We start from the raw sequence: 17,324 nt of genomic DNA on the forward strand, positions 1-17,324 counted from the left end.
CATCTCTGTTATGTTTCATCAAGTAAGTAATACAAAAAATAGTCATTATGGCCTTTTAACATCAAGCAACGCTCTTAATAAGTAAGTTAGGTAGTTTACAAGTAGAGCACCCTGTCACCATCTCAGAATCGGCCACAACCTAAAAAAACTGGAAAATATGACCCTAAAATAATCAGGAAGGAAAAAGTTTTCAGGTTACAGAAACTATTCAAAGCATTACGATTCAGTTTGCTCAGCTGCCACTGCGCATAACAAGTACAAGAAAAGCTGGTATGTAGCATGTACTTTTTAATTCTTTCAATGTCTCCATAGTTTTGAAGGATCTCACATCGACAATACAAATCAAGTGCATTTTCAGTGGAACTTGCAGAGTAGGCTACTTCCCATCTTAAAAAACCCAACCTTGTTGCATTGATTCAACGTGTACAGACTTTAAATCAGTGTGCAAAAACTGTTTTTCTGACTGGGCATGGGTAACTGTTCGGAAGTGGAGAAGCAAACGTCATATCATTATTCTCATGCTTGCCGCTGGTCAACTCCCAATTGACACCTAGCAGATGGAATAAATTACAGATAACAACCCTACACTGCAAACGAGACCTTCGCATTGTCAACCTTGATAACTTGACTCTGCATCAATGGCACAAGGTTCAAAGTCTTCTACGATCATGAAATGAGTACCGTCAGGACAAGGCTTCAGAAGAATCTTTCTCAGTTTGAGATAATTTTTTTCTCAATTAAACACAATGGAAAAGAGCACAAGTGTTGCCAGATTCAATACCGGAACTTCCACACACTCGGAGATCACATGTAAATAGTTCACTTTAAGGCACCAGTGAGCAAGCTGCGAGAACTTCACAGATCTTGAAGAAACTAGAATGAAACACTCCGTCTTTGCCTCTGTTTTGGAAAAATAGTAATCTTCATACATGTTGTAAAAGCTAACACAAGAATCAGTTTCATTTGTATTGTCAAATCATTGGCCCTGTAAAAAAAAGTAGCTAGTTAGTGTCTTTTTTAAAAAAATGGTGAAGTTCCGGTAGAACTGCATTCAATTTCTCTCAAACGAATTCAAAAAGATTAAACCGTACTCATCTTTATTTTGTTGCCTAATATTAATAATAGAAATGAATAATAAGTAAGCATAGACGAAAACCGAGACGAAGCAGAACCATAAGCAAGTGAACACCCCAAAAAAATATTGTTGCAACTTTCGTAAAGAAATCGATATGTTTTGGTGGAGATAGTATGGTCTAAGTTTTGAACTAATTAAACGTTTCGCTTAAGCAAATGTCTCTTCAGAACTATCTTATTGAAATGTAAAATTAATAAAACAGATAATAGGTAGATCGAAATTAGTTGACAAAGAAAAACAAGAGTTCATTCGATTAAAAATTTTCTGAAACCTTGCAGACGTTATTACCGATACACATTCCCGAAGCAGAAAAGGCTACTGAGTGCCTTCACACGTTTCCTGATTTCGCAAAGGTAGACCTACAAACTATAGAAAGTGAGAAACTGGACCCTTAGTTGTCTGGTTTTACTCTTTTCTGGTTACTTAGCCCAGACCAACCTCACCTTAGCTGACTATTTTAAACGGTCTCGTAAAGATGATTTCCGCACATATCGGTTGTTAAAGAAAGTTTTGTTGATACAAAATTTCAAAATTTATCACCAATTTTGATGTGATAGTTGTAAAGTCGTTTTTAGCCCAATACTTGACCATTTGTTAGTTTCTTTGCATCAAATATGTGTTTTTAAACGTGTTTTTAACACTGTCTTTCTTAGACCAAAACTCTGTCGTAGCCTAAATGCTTTTCATAGTGCAGTTCATATTTTTTCAAGTAACCTGTTATGTTTTGTTACTACTCTCATGTTGTTTTGTTATCATTGCTGAAATATAAAATAAGTTTCATTTTTATAATGATCAATCTAAAAACCCATATTTTCGTCAAACGTTTAAAAAAATCGAATGTTTGATTTTGATTTGTCTTAGAACAGTGGTTCTCAACGGGGGCGGTACCGCCCCCCGGGGGGCGTTTTGATCTTGCAGGGAGGTGGTATGATTACCTCGGCTTAAGGGGGGCATTTTGATTATCAGGAGGCATTCTGGCAAGTCGGCAGCCGTGGCCGAGTGGTTAGCGCGTTGGGCTCGCAGTCGAGAGCCTGCATGTTCGACTCCAGCCCCCTGCAATTGCTGTTGTTTCTCTGGGCAAGAAACTTTACGATAATTGCCTCTACCTAGTGATCGATTTCGAGTAATGGGTAGTACCGTACCAAATTTAAGTCATAAGTAAAGTAGACAACCGGAAACAGACATTGCCGTCGGCTGCAGCGTGGGTCAGGTGTATGTCGGAAGCAGTGGCGTAACTACCCATTGGATCTTGTGGATAAATCCAGGGGCGGCACGTTGCTAGAGGGCGGCAAAATGTGATGACGTTTTAAAGTTTAAACGAACAAAGACAGTCACATTAATTTATTCTCGGAGAGACTCACACAAAAACGACCCAAGTTAACACTGATCTAAGTGAAGCCAAAAAATTAAACAAGTTATGCCTATAAACTAATTTGCAACTTTTTAGATTTTGCCTCACCATGTAGTATTTGTGACGGTTTAATGATGCTCATGCTGTTGAAGTAATGATAGAATGTCGGCAGGGGCGGATTTACCTATGGCGCCGGGGCGCCCCCTAAAATTCCAATTTTTTTTTTATGTTTGCATACAAACTTCCTTTTTATGCTATACTTTAACTTGTAAATTTCCATTTTACTAACGTAAAACAATGCGTGATGTTTAGTTTCGGCAAGTAGACCTACTAACCGCTAATAACCGCTGATAACGGTACAAGAGACAATGGACATTATATAAAATACTAATAACTAATAAAGAAACTTTTTTTAACTCAAGTTTAAATAATATAATGCATGCTAGCAATCCAGATTTTATGGCAGTTTAGGCAGAGAGATAGGATGGAATGCCATACATCAACCTTTTAGACAGTAAAGCTGGATCTGGTCTTGAACACATCTCTGCTAAATTTATTATGTATTTTATTCAAAACATGTTTGTGATCGAATTGCTTGTTTGAGGAAATCTAATGTCATTTTTATACGTTGTTACAACTTACAATTACGTATTGAGACGATTTTGCAACATTATCAGCATGAGTAGTTTAATCGTATTGTTCTTTTGCTCAATTGCATCCTTGTCAGTTTCACAATATTTTGTTTTGCTGATAGGGCATAGGCCCGATTTCGCTTATTCTACAAAATAGAAATAGTAGACTCTTATTGCTGCAAGCGCTTTGTTTATATTTGAATTATTTTTTTATTTGCAATATCTTAACTGAGTAGGCTACCACTCACTTGTAGTACACCTAGGCCTCACCGTTAGAATGTTTTTTATAATGCATTTTTTGGGCTATGCACCAGTGAGCTTCAGGCACTCTAGGTTGGTGATTTATTGAAATGGATTTTGGTAGTTACCCCTTTTCATTCACTTGGAGCAATCACTGTTGTATAGTCTAAAGTTTTCGTGGAAAAAGCAAAATTATCATTTCACGTTCGTTACTATTGCTTTTAATTGCCACGAGCGGCATTATGGCAGTGCCTTAGCTTTACAACTGATTGTCACTTGTGGTGTTGATTTGTGATGTGGGAATGACTGGTAGCCTGCCTGACTTAGATAGGCAATTTTATTGATAAAAACGCAAAAAAAATTCCAAAGATATTTGCGGCGAGGTTATTCCATATTTCTTTGGCGCCCCCTAAAATTTTGCCCTAAATCCGCCACTGAATGTCGGTTGTAACTTGTAAGCTACAGCATTGTTCAGTTAATTTAGCTTTGGTAGTTAAGTTCAGATTAGTTTTAAGTTTATTTCACTTTCGGGAGGAGACAGGAATGAACCGTGAGGTCATCGAGTCAACTGCCACCTTTACCATCTGTCTGTGGTAGATAGATGGGATTCCTCCATCTTCATGTGTAAAGATGGGTTAGTTTAGTGAAAGGTTTAAAGTTTCAGGTCTGAAGTAGATTACCTAGCTTAACTCAGCGAATTTGCAATTATGGTTATTGTTTTTAACGGTTATAGGCAAATTGTTCGTAAGCAATTGTTCGTAAAGCAATTGTTCGTAAGCAATTGTTCGTAAAACAATTGTTCGTAAACTGTTTTTCGTAAAATTAAATCCGTAAAACAATTCTTCGTAAAGCATTTCTTCGTATACATCAAATTTTAACTGCATGCACGAAAAAATGCTTTAGGAAGAATTGTTTTAAGAAGAATTAATTTTACGAACAATTGTTTTACGAACAATTGCTTACGAACAATTGCTTACGAACAATTGCTTTACGAACAATTGCTTACGAACAATTTGTCGGACACCGTTTTTAACTAATGTGCTGCAGATTCCAGAACAAAATTCAAGTTGCAATCGTTTTAAGTTAATTTTTTCCTATGACGAGAGTAAAAGAAAGTGAAGATTTTTTTAGAAAGAAAAAGAAACCTAGAGAAGAAGAACTAAAAAGAATGAAGGAGTCATTTTGAAGATCGTAAAAATTGCCTCCGCTAAAAAAACAGAAGAGATTAGTTAGCAGCCACAGTAAATCGCTACCTCAAATTGAGACGGAAGTGGTAGCGTACCTCGAGCAAAACAATAAAAAGTGATCATTGAAAGACGTCAGCCTGTGAATGAAACACTAACTTATCAGATAAAGATAAAACAGATGCTATCTATTATTCTCATAAAGATGTGGCTACTTGGCCAGAAACATTTACTCATAACATGAGAGTTGAGATGATCAAACTAGGGCCCGAAAGGTTTCAGAATAAAGGGCCATTCAAGCCATCGATTAGAGTAATTAAAGGATACAAAGAATCCTTCAGGTGTCTGAGTAAGAAGTGGTTTTATTTTGAACTTTCAATAAAATTAAACAAAACTGCTTTAATTCTTCTGCTGTGTGGAATGCTTTTACGACGGTGTCAAGGGGGGGGGGGGGGGGATAGGGGCGGCGTTTCGTGCAAAAATCCAAGGGCGGCATATTGCGTTGCTACGCCACTGGTCGGAAGGCGTACACCGATGCATAGCGCTCAAGTCCGCTTTCCCGCAATGCAGGATAAAGATAAACAAACAAACAAACAAACAAAAAACCATCTACCGCCCAGCGTCAAAGAGCTCGTATCTTCGTGGTAGTATTTCCTAACTCATACCTGGTGGAAAAAGGATTCAGCTGTGTTGTTCTGCTACATACCAAACAGCAAAACCCACTTGACATATCCATAAGAGGTGATCTTCGAATGTTTCTCACTGGCTTTACACCGGATGTGAAGAAACTGGCACTTTCTCACCAAGCCCAAGGGTCACACTGACTACCAGTAGGCCTATACTGTTTTCATGCTCGCAAATAAGTTACAGTATAATTATATTGCTTTTCATCAATTATAGTTACTAGTCTCTAATACCCTTACAGCCTGTTTCACCCTAAAAGGGAATCATCAAAAGGTCCTTATTCTAATAGAAATAGAATTCTATTTGAATAAAGACCTTCTGATGATCCCCCTTTTAGGGTAAAACATTTTTTTGTAAGGTTTTTAGAGACTGGTAACTAGTCTAGATTTGACGTAATTCACTCCAGTAGCGTAGCCAGGAATTTTGAAAGGGAGGGGTCTTGACAACCCAGCGGCGGGGGGTCTGGGGGAGGACCCCCAGAAAAATTTCAAAAATTACTTTGAATTTGGTGCATTCTGAGAGCATTTTCAACAAAAATGTGGGTATGAATATTCCTGTAAAATGGTGCTTAGCAAAAGGATAAGATCATGTTTTCTTCGGCATTTTTCGGAAATAAAGCTAAGTCTCTGTGTTTTCTTGTTGCTAATTCTTGGCTGAGATGTTTGGTATTGGCAAAACTTGCTCTTTTAATGCAGTTTTGTTTAAAATTAGGCAATTTGTTTTAAACTGAAAGTATCATTCTCAATATCGTGACGTCACACGCGTGCCAAAGGGGGGTTGTAACCCCCAAAACCCCCCCTTGGCTACGCCACTGATTCACTCTGCTTGGCTTTTTGCTTGGCATTGAGCACTTTTTGTAGTATTAATAGTATTTTTTTTCGCTTTTTGTAATTAATCGTTTTTGTTGGGGGGCGGTAAAATTTTGCCAGTTGATGAAGGGGGCGTTGGGCCAAAAAAGGTTGAGAAACACTGTCTTAGAATGTTCATCCTCATACAGAATGTCTTCTGCTATTGCGAGAAAATGGAATCTTTTCAGTTGTGTTTATAACCATTGAAGTAGTTTTAACGGTCTACAAACAGACAAATGTTTCAGACTATGCTGCTCTAACACCTGTTATTTTATGCATACAATTTTTAAGTTGCTTGCTTTCAATTTTGCAAAATACCAAACATTATGAAAGTGAAAATGCCTTGCAAAATTTGCTTTGAGATTGAAGAACCACTTCTATAAGACATAGTTTCGGGCGACAATTTGCTTTTCAGTACCACAGACAAGCAGGCAGAACAACAAAAAAGATATTGCACGCACATATTTACAAACAATTTTAACAATTGAACGTTTTCAGCTTCACCTAAGTCCTTACCAAGAATCTGAATAAAAAATGTTTTAATTAATTTTTGGACGGTTCAATCGGTGCTAATTTTTTGTTGTTTACTTTGCTTTTTATTTCAGTTTTTTTTGTTTGTTTGTTTATCTTTATCCTGCATTGCGGGAAAGCGGACTTGAGCGCCATGCATCGGTGTACGCCTTCCGACGTACACCTGACCCACGCTGCAGCCGACGGCAATGTCTGTTTCCGGTTGTCTACTTTACTTATGACTTAAATTTGGTACTACCCATTACTCGAAATCGATCACTGGGTAGAGGCAATTATCGTAAAGTTTCTTGCCCAGAGAAACAACAGCAAGTGCGGGTGGCTGGAGTCGAACATGCAGGCTTTCGACTGTGAGCCCAACGCGCTAACCACTCGCCATTGTTAGCAATGGAGCCTGATGTTGCAAAAATGCAAGTCCGCATGAAGTTTCGTTATTTGTAATTTAGCAAATCCGTAAAGTAAGTCATTAGTCATTACTCATTTCATTGTAAGTAGGTATTTTCAATTCAATATTTTGGTACTGTTACACTATCATTGGTATTTACTCTAGATTTTAAGCTATTTTACAATTCCATGTAATAATTCTCAGTTGATATTAGAAAACAAATTTGTTTCCAATCTGCTTGTCTTGTGGTTTTGGCGAGCTAGCCTAAAGCAGCGATTTGCTGATTCAACCGACGGATTCGAATGTCACGAACAAACCTTTACTTTCTAAATGAGAAAGTGATATTTGAAGTTGTAACGCAAATAAAACCCAACAGTGTTTATAATTTATCATACAACGTCATCCAGTTACACTTGAGTGGTCGGAGAGCAAAGCAATCCCTTTTGCATTGATTCAACGTCTGCACATGTTAAACCAATGTAAAATACTGTTGCTTTGCTGTCTGGAATGGTTGTATTGTAGTTTCGTAAATTCGTCAGTTTATCATATATCATGTTATAGTTTTCGTTCACCTGTTGGCCACTGTATTGAGAGATGTCATTACCAGACTGTAGCAGACGTTGAACAGGTGTCACGGTCTACTCAATAAAGATCAACAATCCGGAACAGAACGGTTGATATTTTTTCTTGTCTCATTTTGTCTGAACACGGGTTCAATTATATTAATTGTATGGTTTGAAGGAGCCTTGAAATTGAAAATTAATTTTTTTTCGTGACCATAAAAGAAGCGGTAATCATATCTCAGGTAAGACCGCTGTTTTTCTTAACGAAACTGTTTCAAAAGAAAAATTGTTGACGTTTTACGTCAGTTTGATGTAAAACAAAGTTGGGCTGATGTAAATCAAATATTTTCTCAAGTCTAAAGTTTTACTTTTGCCGGCCTATCAAAAAGTATAAGACAGTCATTATGTCTAATAGCCAGTTACAACAGCTCGTTATGCGGATGTAATTCTTGCAAGATAATTGTCTCACCAAGGCTGAATCCATTTCGCTGCCGCTAAAATCTCTACACTCTGTTCCTTACTTGCAGGTGACATTTGTGGGAAGGTAATAGCATATTCATTGGCAAGATTGTTTTGGTGCAGCAAAAACAAAAACTGTAGCAAGCCAGGTAGACAAAAGCCTCATGTTTTAATAATTTTTTGAACACCAGAGCAGCATGAAGAAATTATACTTGTAATTGAGAAATTCGTTTTTATGCCGTAAGTCGCGACCACTTCTCCTACGTAATCATTTTCTGCTTTGTTTCTCAAAATTAAGTCTCAATTAAGCAAGAATAGCTGAAATACTTCCTACAGTGGCGGGATTGGCAAGTTGGTTTCCTTGTTACCACGCTAAAAAAACAACTCAGCAAATTAGTTTGTCGTTTGTTCTCAGTTCAGGTTGTGTTATTTATGTTGCCATATGGTGAAGGTATAAGTGCTTGAAAAAGTAAACTTTCTCTGTAAGCGTATAATAAAGTAGGCTACTGGTTAATAAAATTTAATTAATATGAAAACCTTTTTTCACAGTACAGTAGTTAGTGTTTTATTTCTGAACATTAACGTTTGTAAGACTTCAAATAACAACTTCATACCCAAACGTTGCAGCCTACAGGTACGGAAACTACGGAAATATTTGCTTCAAAGATTATTGCGTCGATAGCGGCCTGCATTCCTAAAACAAACTTGCAAATACATACATGGCAATTTTTTTGGGCTTCAAAATAAGTTGTAATCTGAAGTCATTGAAATTAAGATTTGCGTGGTAGTTTCAGGGTAGAGCACAGCAAAATAAAATTTAATAAGAAAACCAAATATTTCAGTAAAGTAGATTTTTTTGTCGTTGTTGAATTAGTTTTTTTTCCTTGAAGGAACCGCTAGCGTGACTCAACATAATTAAACAAATAGAAACAACTCATATCAGGAAGTTGAAAACTGTTATCAAGACGTTGATTTGCTAACATTGAATTAACGTAGAAATTGTTACCTTTTGTTTTGGTTGGGATAGCAGCAGACGAAGAAATTTGTAAATGCTTCAATCCTTTGCGAAAAGGAAAAACGCTCGACGCATTGATGCGTGACCACAATGAAAGCCGGTCACAGTCGGCTTTTTCTCTCCCAAGAACAACTGGAGATTCATAGTAAACCTTCATTCGTTGTTGCCTTGTTGGGAGACGTTTTGCAGTTGCGGCAGAAAGGAGAAATGTAATGATTTAATTCAGAGTTGAGTGCGAAATGATGATGAGTGTTGAGGAAGAGAGTTTTCATTTCGTGTTTAAACTTTCATGCAGAATTAATGTTATCTTGGTAGCCTTGTTTATATTTTAATTTTGTTGACTATTTTTAGAGTCGCCCGAGGTTGTTTGATATCAAAGCAAAAGTGTTAAAGCTGCAGGAAAACGGGTTGGTCAGCACTTGTTGTGATTTATCAAGTGAAGGCGATACGTTGAGTAAAAAGGTGTATCCAGAGGAGCTCATTAATCTAACTGTGTTGTCCTCGGATTAGTTTTGGACGCGACGACGACGAAAATATGAATCAACTTCAAATTCCTCTTTTGTTTATTTTCACCCTAATCGCTGTCGGCAATGCAAGGATGGACGATTGCTATTTGAGAGATGGCATATCTCAGCGTTGTTTGCCTCCATTTGTAAATGCAGCTTATGGTAAAACTGTTGATGCCAGTAACACCTGTGGCACGCCAGCGGAGGAATATTGTCTGCAAACAGGCGTCACGGGTGTGACGACGTCTTGTCACATCTGTGACAATGAAAACCCATCTCTCAGACATACAGCTACTTTTCTTACGGATTTTAATAATGAAGAATTAAGTACTTGGTGGCAATCAAGCACAATGCTACAACCTGTGCAATTTCCAAACACTGTCAACCTAACTTTGGATTTAAGTAAGTAAAATTTGCTGCAGGAATTTGTTTGAAAACCATACGACCTTGTTTTGCTTGTTTTCACTCACAGTATGACGTAAAATGACGTTTATCAACCCAGAGAAGTCTGTGAAAGAATTGCGGCCCCCTAAGCTTGGCTAAGCAAGTCACATGATACCTGAATGCCTCTTTGGGGTTGTAGGACCACAGCCCTATATATACATGTGGTCGTTCAACTTAATGTTGCGATGAGAAAGCGTTTACTGAATATGAAAATCGTGTTTACTGTTGAAAAACTGGAGCAAAAATGTTTGAAATCAGTATCAATCGCATCATCGAAGTATACATAACATGTTTACAATTGGTATAGTTTGCCACTCGACTGCCTATGCCAGCTTAACACTTATTGCACCTGTATATGGAACTCAGTTACTTTTCCAATTCGCTTTTCCGTCATTGTGTTAAATTAAAGAGTCATGAAAGCTTTTTCATAGGAAAGTTTTTGCTTGGAAAAACCATAGCAAGACACACGTTTGTTAACGAATTTGCAGATACTGGCATAAATATCTTTTCCATTTGATTTACTGTTATATTTTTGGGGGGTACTCTACTATTCATGTAGTTTTTCGTTGTAATTTCGTGTGGAAAAAACCTCACAGACGAACCTTTCTAGCAAAGTTGAACCTTGATCCAAGTTCCGAAAAGTTGATTTGTTGAATGTTAATAATCCGTTTGGTGGATGTTCGTGTTTTTTCTAAAATTTAATCATCATCCCAGCCAGTTGCAAGTTTTTTGCATTGCTGCGATGATTGCAGGTTGCACAATCAGCTGAAAAAACGACTGATTTACTGCTGCCTTGGGATTTCTTCAAGACAATGTACTTGCTTCAATGTTAGACAAAGAGCTATCCAACCTACAAGAATTGTCGTTTTGGAGGCGGCGGCATCGAGTGATGTAAAAATTGTAATGTAGTTATCTGGGTTAGTTAGCTCCAACGACTGATCGCGTCAATTGGATTTGCCACGCTTGTAATGGAATCAAATTTGATATTTGAAAACTGTTTATTGACTTGTTTTAATTACTTTGCATATTTTCTGTATGACAACTTTGCTTCCAGTTTCGACATTCATTGCTGTGAATGAATGAATGACAGCTTGTTTGTTAAGAGATAGTTGTCGTGTTTTAAAGTTACGTCTTAAGCACTAAAATTTAGTAAAAATATGAGTGAAGCATTAAAACAAAGGTGCTTGATTTAAACCCAAAAGTTTGGATTGGTAATCAAAAGTAAATTAAAGGGTTTAATGTGGTCACCATGAAATACAGAAAATCTTTTCCCACAAATTCTTCAAATTTATTTTTTGTGTTTGAGTGAGCAAACTTTTTAGTGACGCCAAAGAGTCCTCGGAATTATTCTTTCAATATTCTCATTAAAATCATCAAGGTACTCAACTCCCGAAAAAGATGTTATGCATATATTGGCACTACAATTTTAGCCTAATAAGTTAGCTGGGAAGCACAACGTTAGCAAATAAAAACTCTAACAGTGTTTTGTTCACTGTTTTTGTTTAAACAACAATTTTAAATGTTCTGTGCTTTTTCATTCAGTTTTCACTGAATAAAGGGGGTTCCCTGTGCATTTTTCTGAACAGCAATCGTAATTGTGGTGTTATTTTTTTCTATCACTCTTGCTGTATGGTTTAAGTTTGCTGTTGATGCAAATGGTACCTCAAGCTTTTTACGTTTCAGTTAATCGCGTTTTGCAGCTGGCAATGTTTCGAACGCGATTTGCAGCGACGCCAAGAGCAAAAATCGTTTCCTTATCGTATATCCAAACAAGTTGCAATATCGTATCAGATCCGTGAAATGAACCAACTCTTTCCATTTGCTTCCTGAAATTGTCGATTTTTACGTGATATCAGCCGCTTTTAATGGAAAACAGACGAAAAAAATTAACAAAGTGAACTTTGGCATGCTTCACTTTAAAAAATTGTCCTGAATCGGTTGAATTTCTTACAAAAGTACTTCCTCGATACCTCATACTATTGCGGCTTGATCGGGCCTTTGATATTTTCGCGCGAACATTATGTGTTTGTATTATATCAAATAGGTAAGAGTGATAAATGTTAATTTTTATCAGATAATTACCCGTGAAGTTCAATCAAAAATAGGGCACATCGTGTTGAATTTAATCGATGCTAAAAATAATGGCAGTTTTTTTTATAAGAGTTTTGTAACACACACGCGAGCCAGCTGGCTGCAAGCTATGTGTTGTTGCAGCAATTCACTAGCGTTGGGTAGTGTGGAATACTAGCACCACCGTATAATTTTTGACGGTCGCTTGCGTATGTTTGACCTACATTCTCTTTCATATGACTTTAAAAATTGTGAAAATGGCCTTTATCTGTTTTTTGTTGTGTGAATATTTCCTTTTCAGAGACATTTCTACTATCCGCCAACTTTCTGATTACCGCTAAAGTAAAAGAATAAAACAGTTTCATGAATGGTTATGGACTATGGCATTTCACTGTCACTGTAGTCAAGAACTGACAACATTTTCTTTTTGATTATGTCCAGAACTCAATTGTGATAATTATTTCTCAACACTTGAACTGCCATTTACAGTCGCACCAAGATCTCCATAATTTCATTGCTCCTTGGGCGTCTGTTGGTTTTTTCGTAGCTACCGTGTCATTAACAGAAACCCGTGACGTCCTTTTCAAGTTTCCTCGCTGTGAAATACAGGAAACCTTTCGCATTCTTTTCAAGTTTAGCCCATCTCTTTTTACTTGCATGAACAGGAATTTGATTCTGAAAAGAAACTTAAACCAAAGTCGCCTGGTTACAAAAACAATTGACCGAATTGGTTTTAAAGAGTTTGCTTTAAGTTTTCATTGTCACAAATTGTCATGTTGCAATCGTTGTCTATCAATGTAATAACTTTCATTTTTTACATAGGCTCCAAACCAAGTTCAGCACATCAGATTGCTTGCAACATTGATTCAACGTACCCAGACACCAAATCAACCATTTTTACATGATTTCAACGTTTGCAGACGTTGCATTAATGTAAAAAAACAGTTGTCTTGCTGTCTGGGTATGCATACTGCACAACGTGCTGCGACGTCTGACGACGTTGAAGCAATGCAAAACAAATTGATTTTTGTTGAGCATGTAGAAACAGATCTGGATGTAACAAAAAGATAAAGGATGACTCTGTGCTATGACATGCACTTTTAGAAACACCAATCGATGTGATAACAGTCAACACAATAATGAAATAGTTGCATATATCTCACATCATATTACTAATTCTGCCAGTGTAACGTATATGTGGTAACTCTGTGCTCAATTTATTTTTTTATGAATGAGGTTTAAGCCCACTTATACGTCAGACGTAAAATGATGGAGTTACTAAATACGACTTTATTGATACAACTTGGTGTTTTCATTTGTGGTCGAGTCTCTTGAGTCCCAGATCTTTAATTTTTGTTGACTTTTTACCACTTAAATTAAGACCCAGTGCGACAGTATCAATGTTGGCGTTAGATTGGATGAGAATTCGAGGATGTCACGGTCTAGTAACTTCAGTCCACTGGTGGGAAAATCGCCACTCAAACAGCTGAAACAAGCTTTTTTTTTAATCACAATACGAGACTTTTTTCTGTTGTAACTTTGCGACAAATCCTAAACAATTGTCAGACTTTATCTCAAGTACGTTGGCGTTATCCAGTCTAATGGACATCTGCTTAGGCCAAAATTTAAAGATCTAAGAGCACATCGTCGTCTGGTTATTACTAAATGATACAGAAATACTTTTGTTGACGGTTTCACTTGGTTTATCGAAATAAAGATTTTTGTTGAATGATAGCGCCATAGCTGAAATGAATAAACCCAGTTTTCAGATTTTGTCATTTTAAAAATATTTTTTGCCGAAAAGTGACTTCTTGTCTCATTTCGGCAACCATAATGTTTATACTATTCTAACATCATAAGATGTATAAACGACGTGATTGATTCTTCTGTAATTTCAGCACTAATGTGTGGGACTTGTAAATAATCAGTTTCTGTCGAGGTGATGTGAGGCCTATTGCTGTAAATACAAGCTTTTGTTTACAGGATGTAAACAAATTGGATTACTCTCACAGGCTGCTAAAAAGCTTCCTTTTAGTAATTTAGTTGATATATTGCTATGATGTAAAAAGTTTCCCAAGACGTACAGTCGTACATTCAACGCTTTTTATCTGTCTAGCCTACTATGTAACTTTTGGTAATTGCATCTTGATTTTTTCATGTCTGAAAAGATTTTTGCACTCTCATTGAGTGGTTGTACTAGTCAAAAGCATACTCCGAAATCTCGTGAAGCAAGAATGTGAATTTGATCGAAAGTGCTGTAATTGCCATTGAAAAACAAACCGAAAACAATCTTGTAATCTAGAAGCAGCATTGCCTACTTTTTAAATTTTTAGCCTAAACTTAAACATAATTCTACCGTTACGTTTCCAAACCATGTTTACATTTTAGGGTTTAGCCGATTCGTTAAACATGACAATGATAAAAAAACGCAGCAAAATTAAAATGTTTTTGACATACTTCAATTGGGGCATCAGTAGAAATGATTGAATGTTAACTATAAGATTTTCTTAGCTTGGTGCATATTAATACACGGTATTTTTTTATCATTATCAAAGCAAATTTCACAGAACAGGTTTATTTTCAACTTAACCAATGTGTGTTTTGAATTATGCTCCCACGATAGTGCCCGCTTATTAAGCCCAATTTGGTCCGGTCTGGAATTACTAAATGTATAGGAATGGCTGAGAATGGTCCCCCGCTTAATAGGCCCACCCGCTTGAAACCCCAAAATCGTTCAGTTCCGAGGTAGGCTTAATAAGCGTGGACCACTGTATTTGCATTCCGAATAATCGGATAGTTTGCTTTGTACTGAAAACATTGTAAAGCCCAAACTGTTACCAGCCATTTGTTACAAATTCGGATCAGCACTTTATCTGGTTGAATGTTTAAAGACCTTAGCAAATTGGTCATGCGATTACCTGGGCCCGTAAGATGACTTACATAACCATGGAATGGAGTTAGGCAGGATGCTATCGAAGAGTTGATTTTTTTTAGCTTATTTTGCTACGTTTGTGATTTTTTTATTACTTTATTTACGTTCAGACATACATTTAGCCGGAAGGCAAGTCTAAAGCCATGAAAGGGCATAATTTTGTGAAATCTGATTTTCGAGTCATGGCAAAAATATGCAGACCTGGCTTTCGTTTGGACTTGAGTGCGTCTGGCCTAAAAACTAAGTTATTGAGCTTTTTTTAGTTTTTATATGAGAGTCTGCAACATTGAGTAGTCAATGTTTCGCTACTTGCTATCTATGGTGGCTGGTAGCCTACTCTTCCAGAACCGTTAAAGTCCAAACAATCTAAACTCTAAAGAACCCAGGAAGGATGAAACAAGTTGTGAAAGGTCACGTTAGTTGTTGCTTCAAAAATAGTTTGTTTTGATAGCAAATGTTTTCTCTGGTTTCGTTTCGAATCGACTTTTAAATCGACCAAAAAATTCTTTTCCTTTTAAACAGTCTTTCATTGAATAAAAGTTGGCTTGGTTTCAGGCAATAAACAGCAACAATCGTGTCGCAATTCTTCATGCAATGGTGTTGTGATTTTTGCATTTTTATTATGATGCAAACAAAGCATTTTTTGTCTTAAGACATTCAACTAAGAACAAACCAACTCAATTAGCAAACCGAATTCTTTTTACATTAATGCAACGCCTGCAAACGTTGAACCAATGCAAAAAACCATTCAATTGTTTCTTCATGGAGTAAAAATTATTACATGTCATGCAAGAGGTATTCTAAGTTACGTATTTTCAACGTTATCAAACGTTGAATGACGTAAAGTTAACTTGATTTATGTATCATGGCTATCAATTCCTCTGTCAATCGTTGATTCGAAAAATATTACCCCAATCGGTTTTCGAAGTTACAAAAACTGCAATTTTACATTTAAATAAACATTACCAAACGTTGAATTCATGTAAAAACTATATTTGCAATGGCGAAATTTTCTTTGATCCAAGGCAAATTGCACCCTCTATAAAAGCAGGTTTACGGCCGTTTCACTTTCTTTGATGTAACGCGTTCCTTCTATCCAATTCATTGAAACAGGTGCTCGTTTTGACTAGCGACAAATAAATGTTTATTGAATGGCTGAGTATTTCATTGTGTGATGACAATTGGAGAGAATACTCTTTGCTGTTCAAAAACTGGCCCGAATTTTCGTTGGTAGGCAAAATGTGCGATTGTTTTATCAATCAAATGAAAACAAAATTTCTTGTATCTGCATTACAAGAAGACATACAGTCAAAATATATCACTTAGAAATTTGACCGAATTCCATTCCAGCATTTACGATTTATCTCACTTTTATGAAAGAGAGTGTTTGCGACTTTGCAAATTGTAGGTTGTTCTGATATTTACAATAGCTCTTAACCAATCAAAAGGTTCCATAAGAGGAAATTTAAAAAAATGTTTCAAAAGCTTAAACTGACCCAGTACAACTTACGATTTATAAATTCGCTGACTATGCGTTTTTAAATTGGTGGCTGTTTTCCAAGATATCAAATCCATTCTTTTTCAATTTGATTTTAAAAAAATGTTGATTTCTTGGCTGCGTTGCGCTGTTTGAATTTGGAAACCGTTTTTGTCTCATTTTGCAGAACGGTTTCTTATTTTGGTAATTGAGGGCATGGCTATTTTAATGTAGCACGAGAAAGGTTTTGAAGTCGTAGTGGACGACCTGTGCGACGCGCATGGTTGCAGTCATTTGGTGGTTGCCGTTGTTGATTTATTAATTCCAGTTATGCAGATCTAACGCTTTTTGCACTATCGGAAGACTTAAAACTTGATCTCAAAATTGGGACACGTTCGATGTCATAATCAACACAATTTTTCTACCCTATCGTCGAAGCTGAATCCACTGAAGAATCGCATGACCAGATTTCTTCGTTTGATTTAGTACCACTATCAAATTTCGAATTTCACTTAGTTTGTTGTGTTCGAAACACTCTTTTGCGAGTTGATCTTAATCGATAACCCGCGCATTACACAACTCTTGCCAGGTTAAGACTGTAATTGTCCGTCACAAAGTGCCTCGCAAAGATTCAAATAACTAGTTGTGTATCCTTTTCGGTTGATTTGCTGATTTTCCCATTATGAGAATCGAATCACTCTTGTTTCTGTAACATAAAATATCCTCAATTGAAAAACCTGATTCTGCCTTTTTACATCTGTTTGGTTGTTTGTTCATTGAATGTGTTGTAATGTTGAATAGATGTGAATGGTTTAAATTGCAAAGTATTGCAGAGTGAGGATTTGTTTTTGGTTTTCTTAAAAGGACGCAT

The 17,324-nt window shown here is 36.6% G+C and overlaps 1 protein-coding gene across 1 annotated transcript in view; it reads left to right on the forward strand.

Moving 5' to 3' along the window:
* The first annotated feature begins 9,622 nt into the window (after nt 1–9,622).
* The window catches only part of LOC145766124 (laminin subunit gamma-1-like), a 43,372-nt gene continuing 35,670 nt past the window's right edge, over nt 9,623–17,324 (forward strand). Inside the window, exon 1 of the mRNA XM_082577780.1 lies at nt 9,623–9,932. Within this exon, the coding sequence (XP_082433906.1) occupies nt 9,623–9,932 (310 nt within the window). The remainder of the gene's footprint in view (nt 9,933–17,324) is intronic.

This window comes from Aplidium turbinatum, chromosome 3 (assembly GCF_918807975.1).
Source record: "Aplidium turbinatum chromosome 3, kaAplTurb1.1, whole genome shotgun sequence".
In the NCBI taxonomy this organism is placed as follows: Eukaryota; Metazoa; Chordata; class Ascidiacea; order Aplousobranchia; family Polyclinidae; genus Aplidium; species Aplidium turbinatum.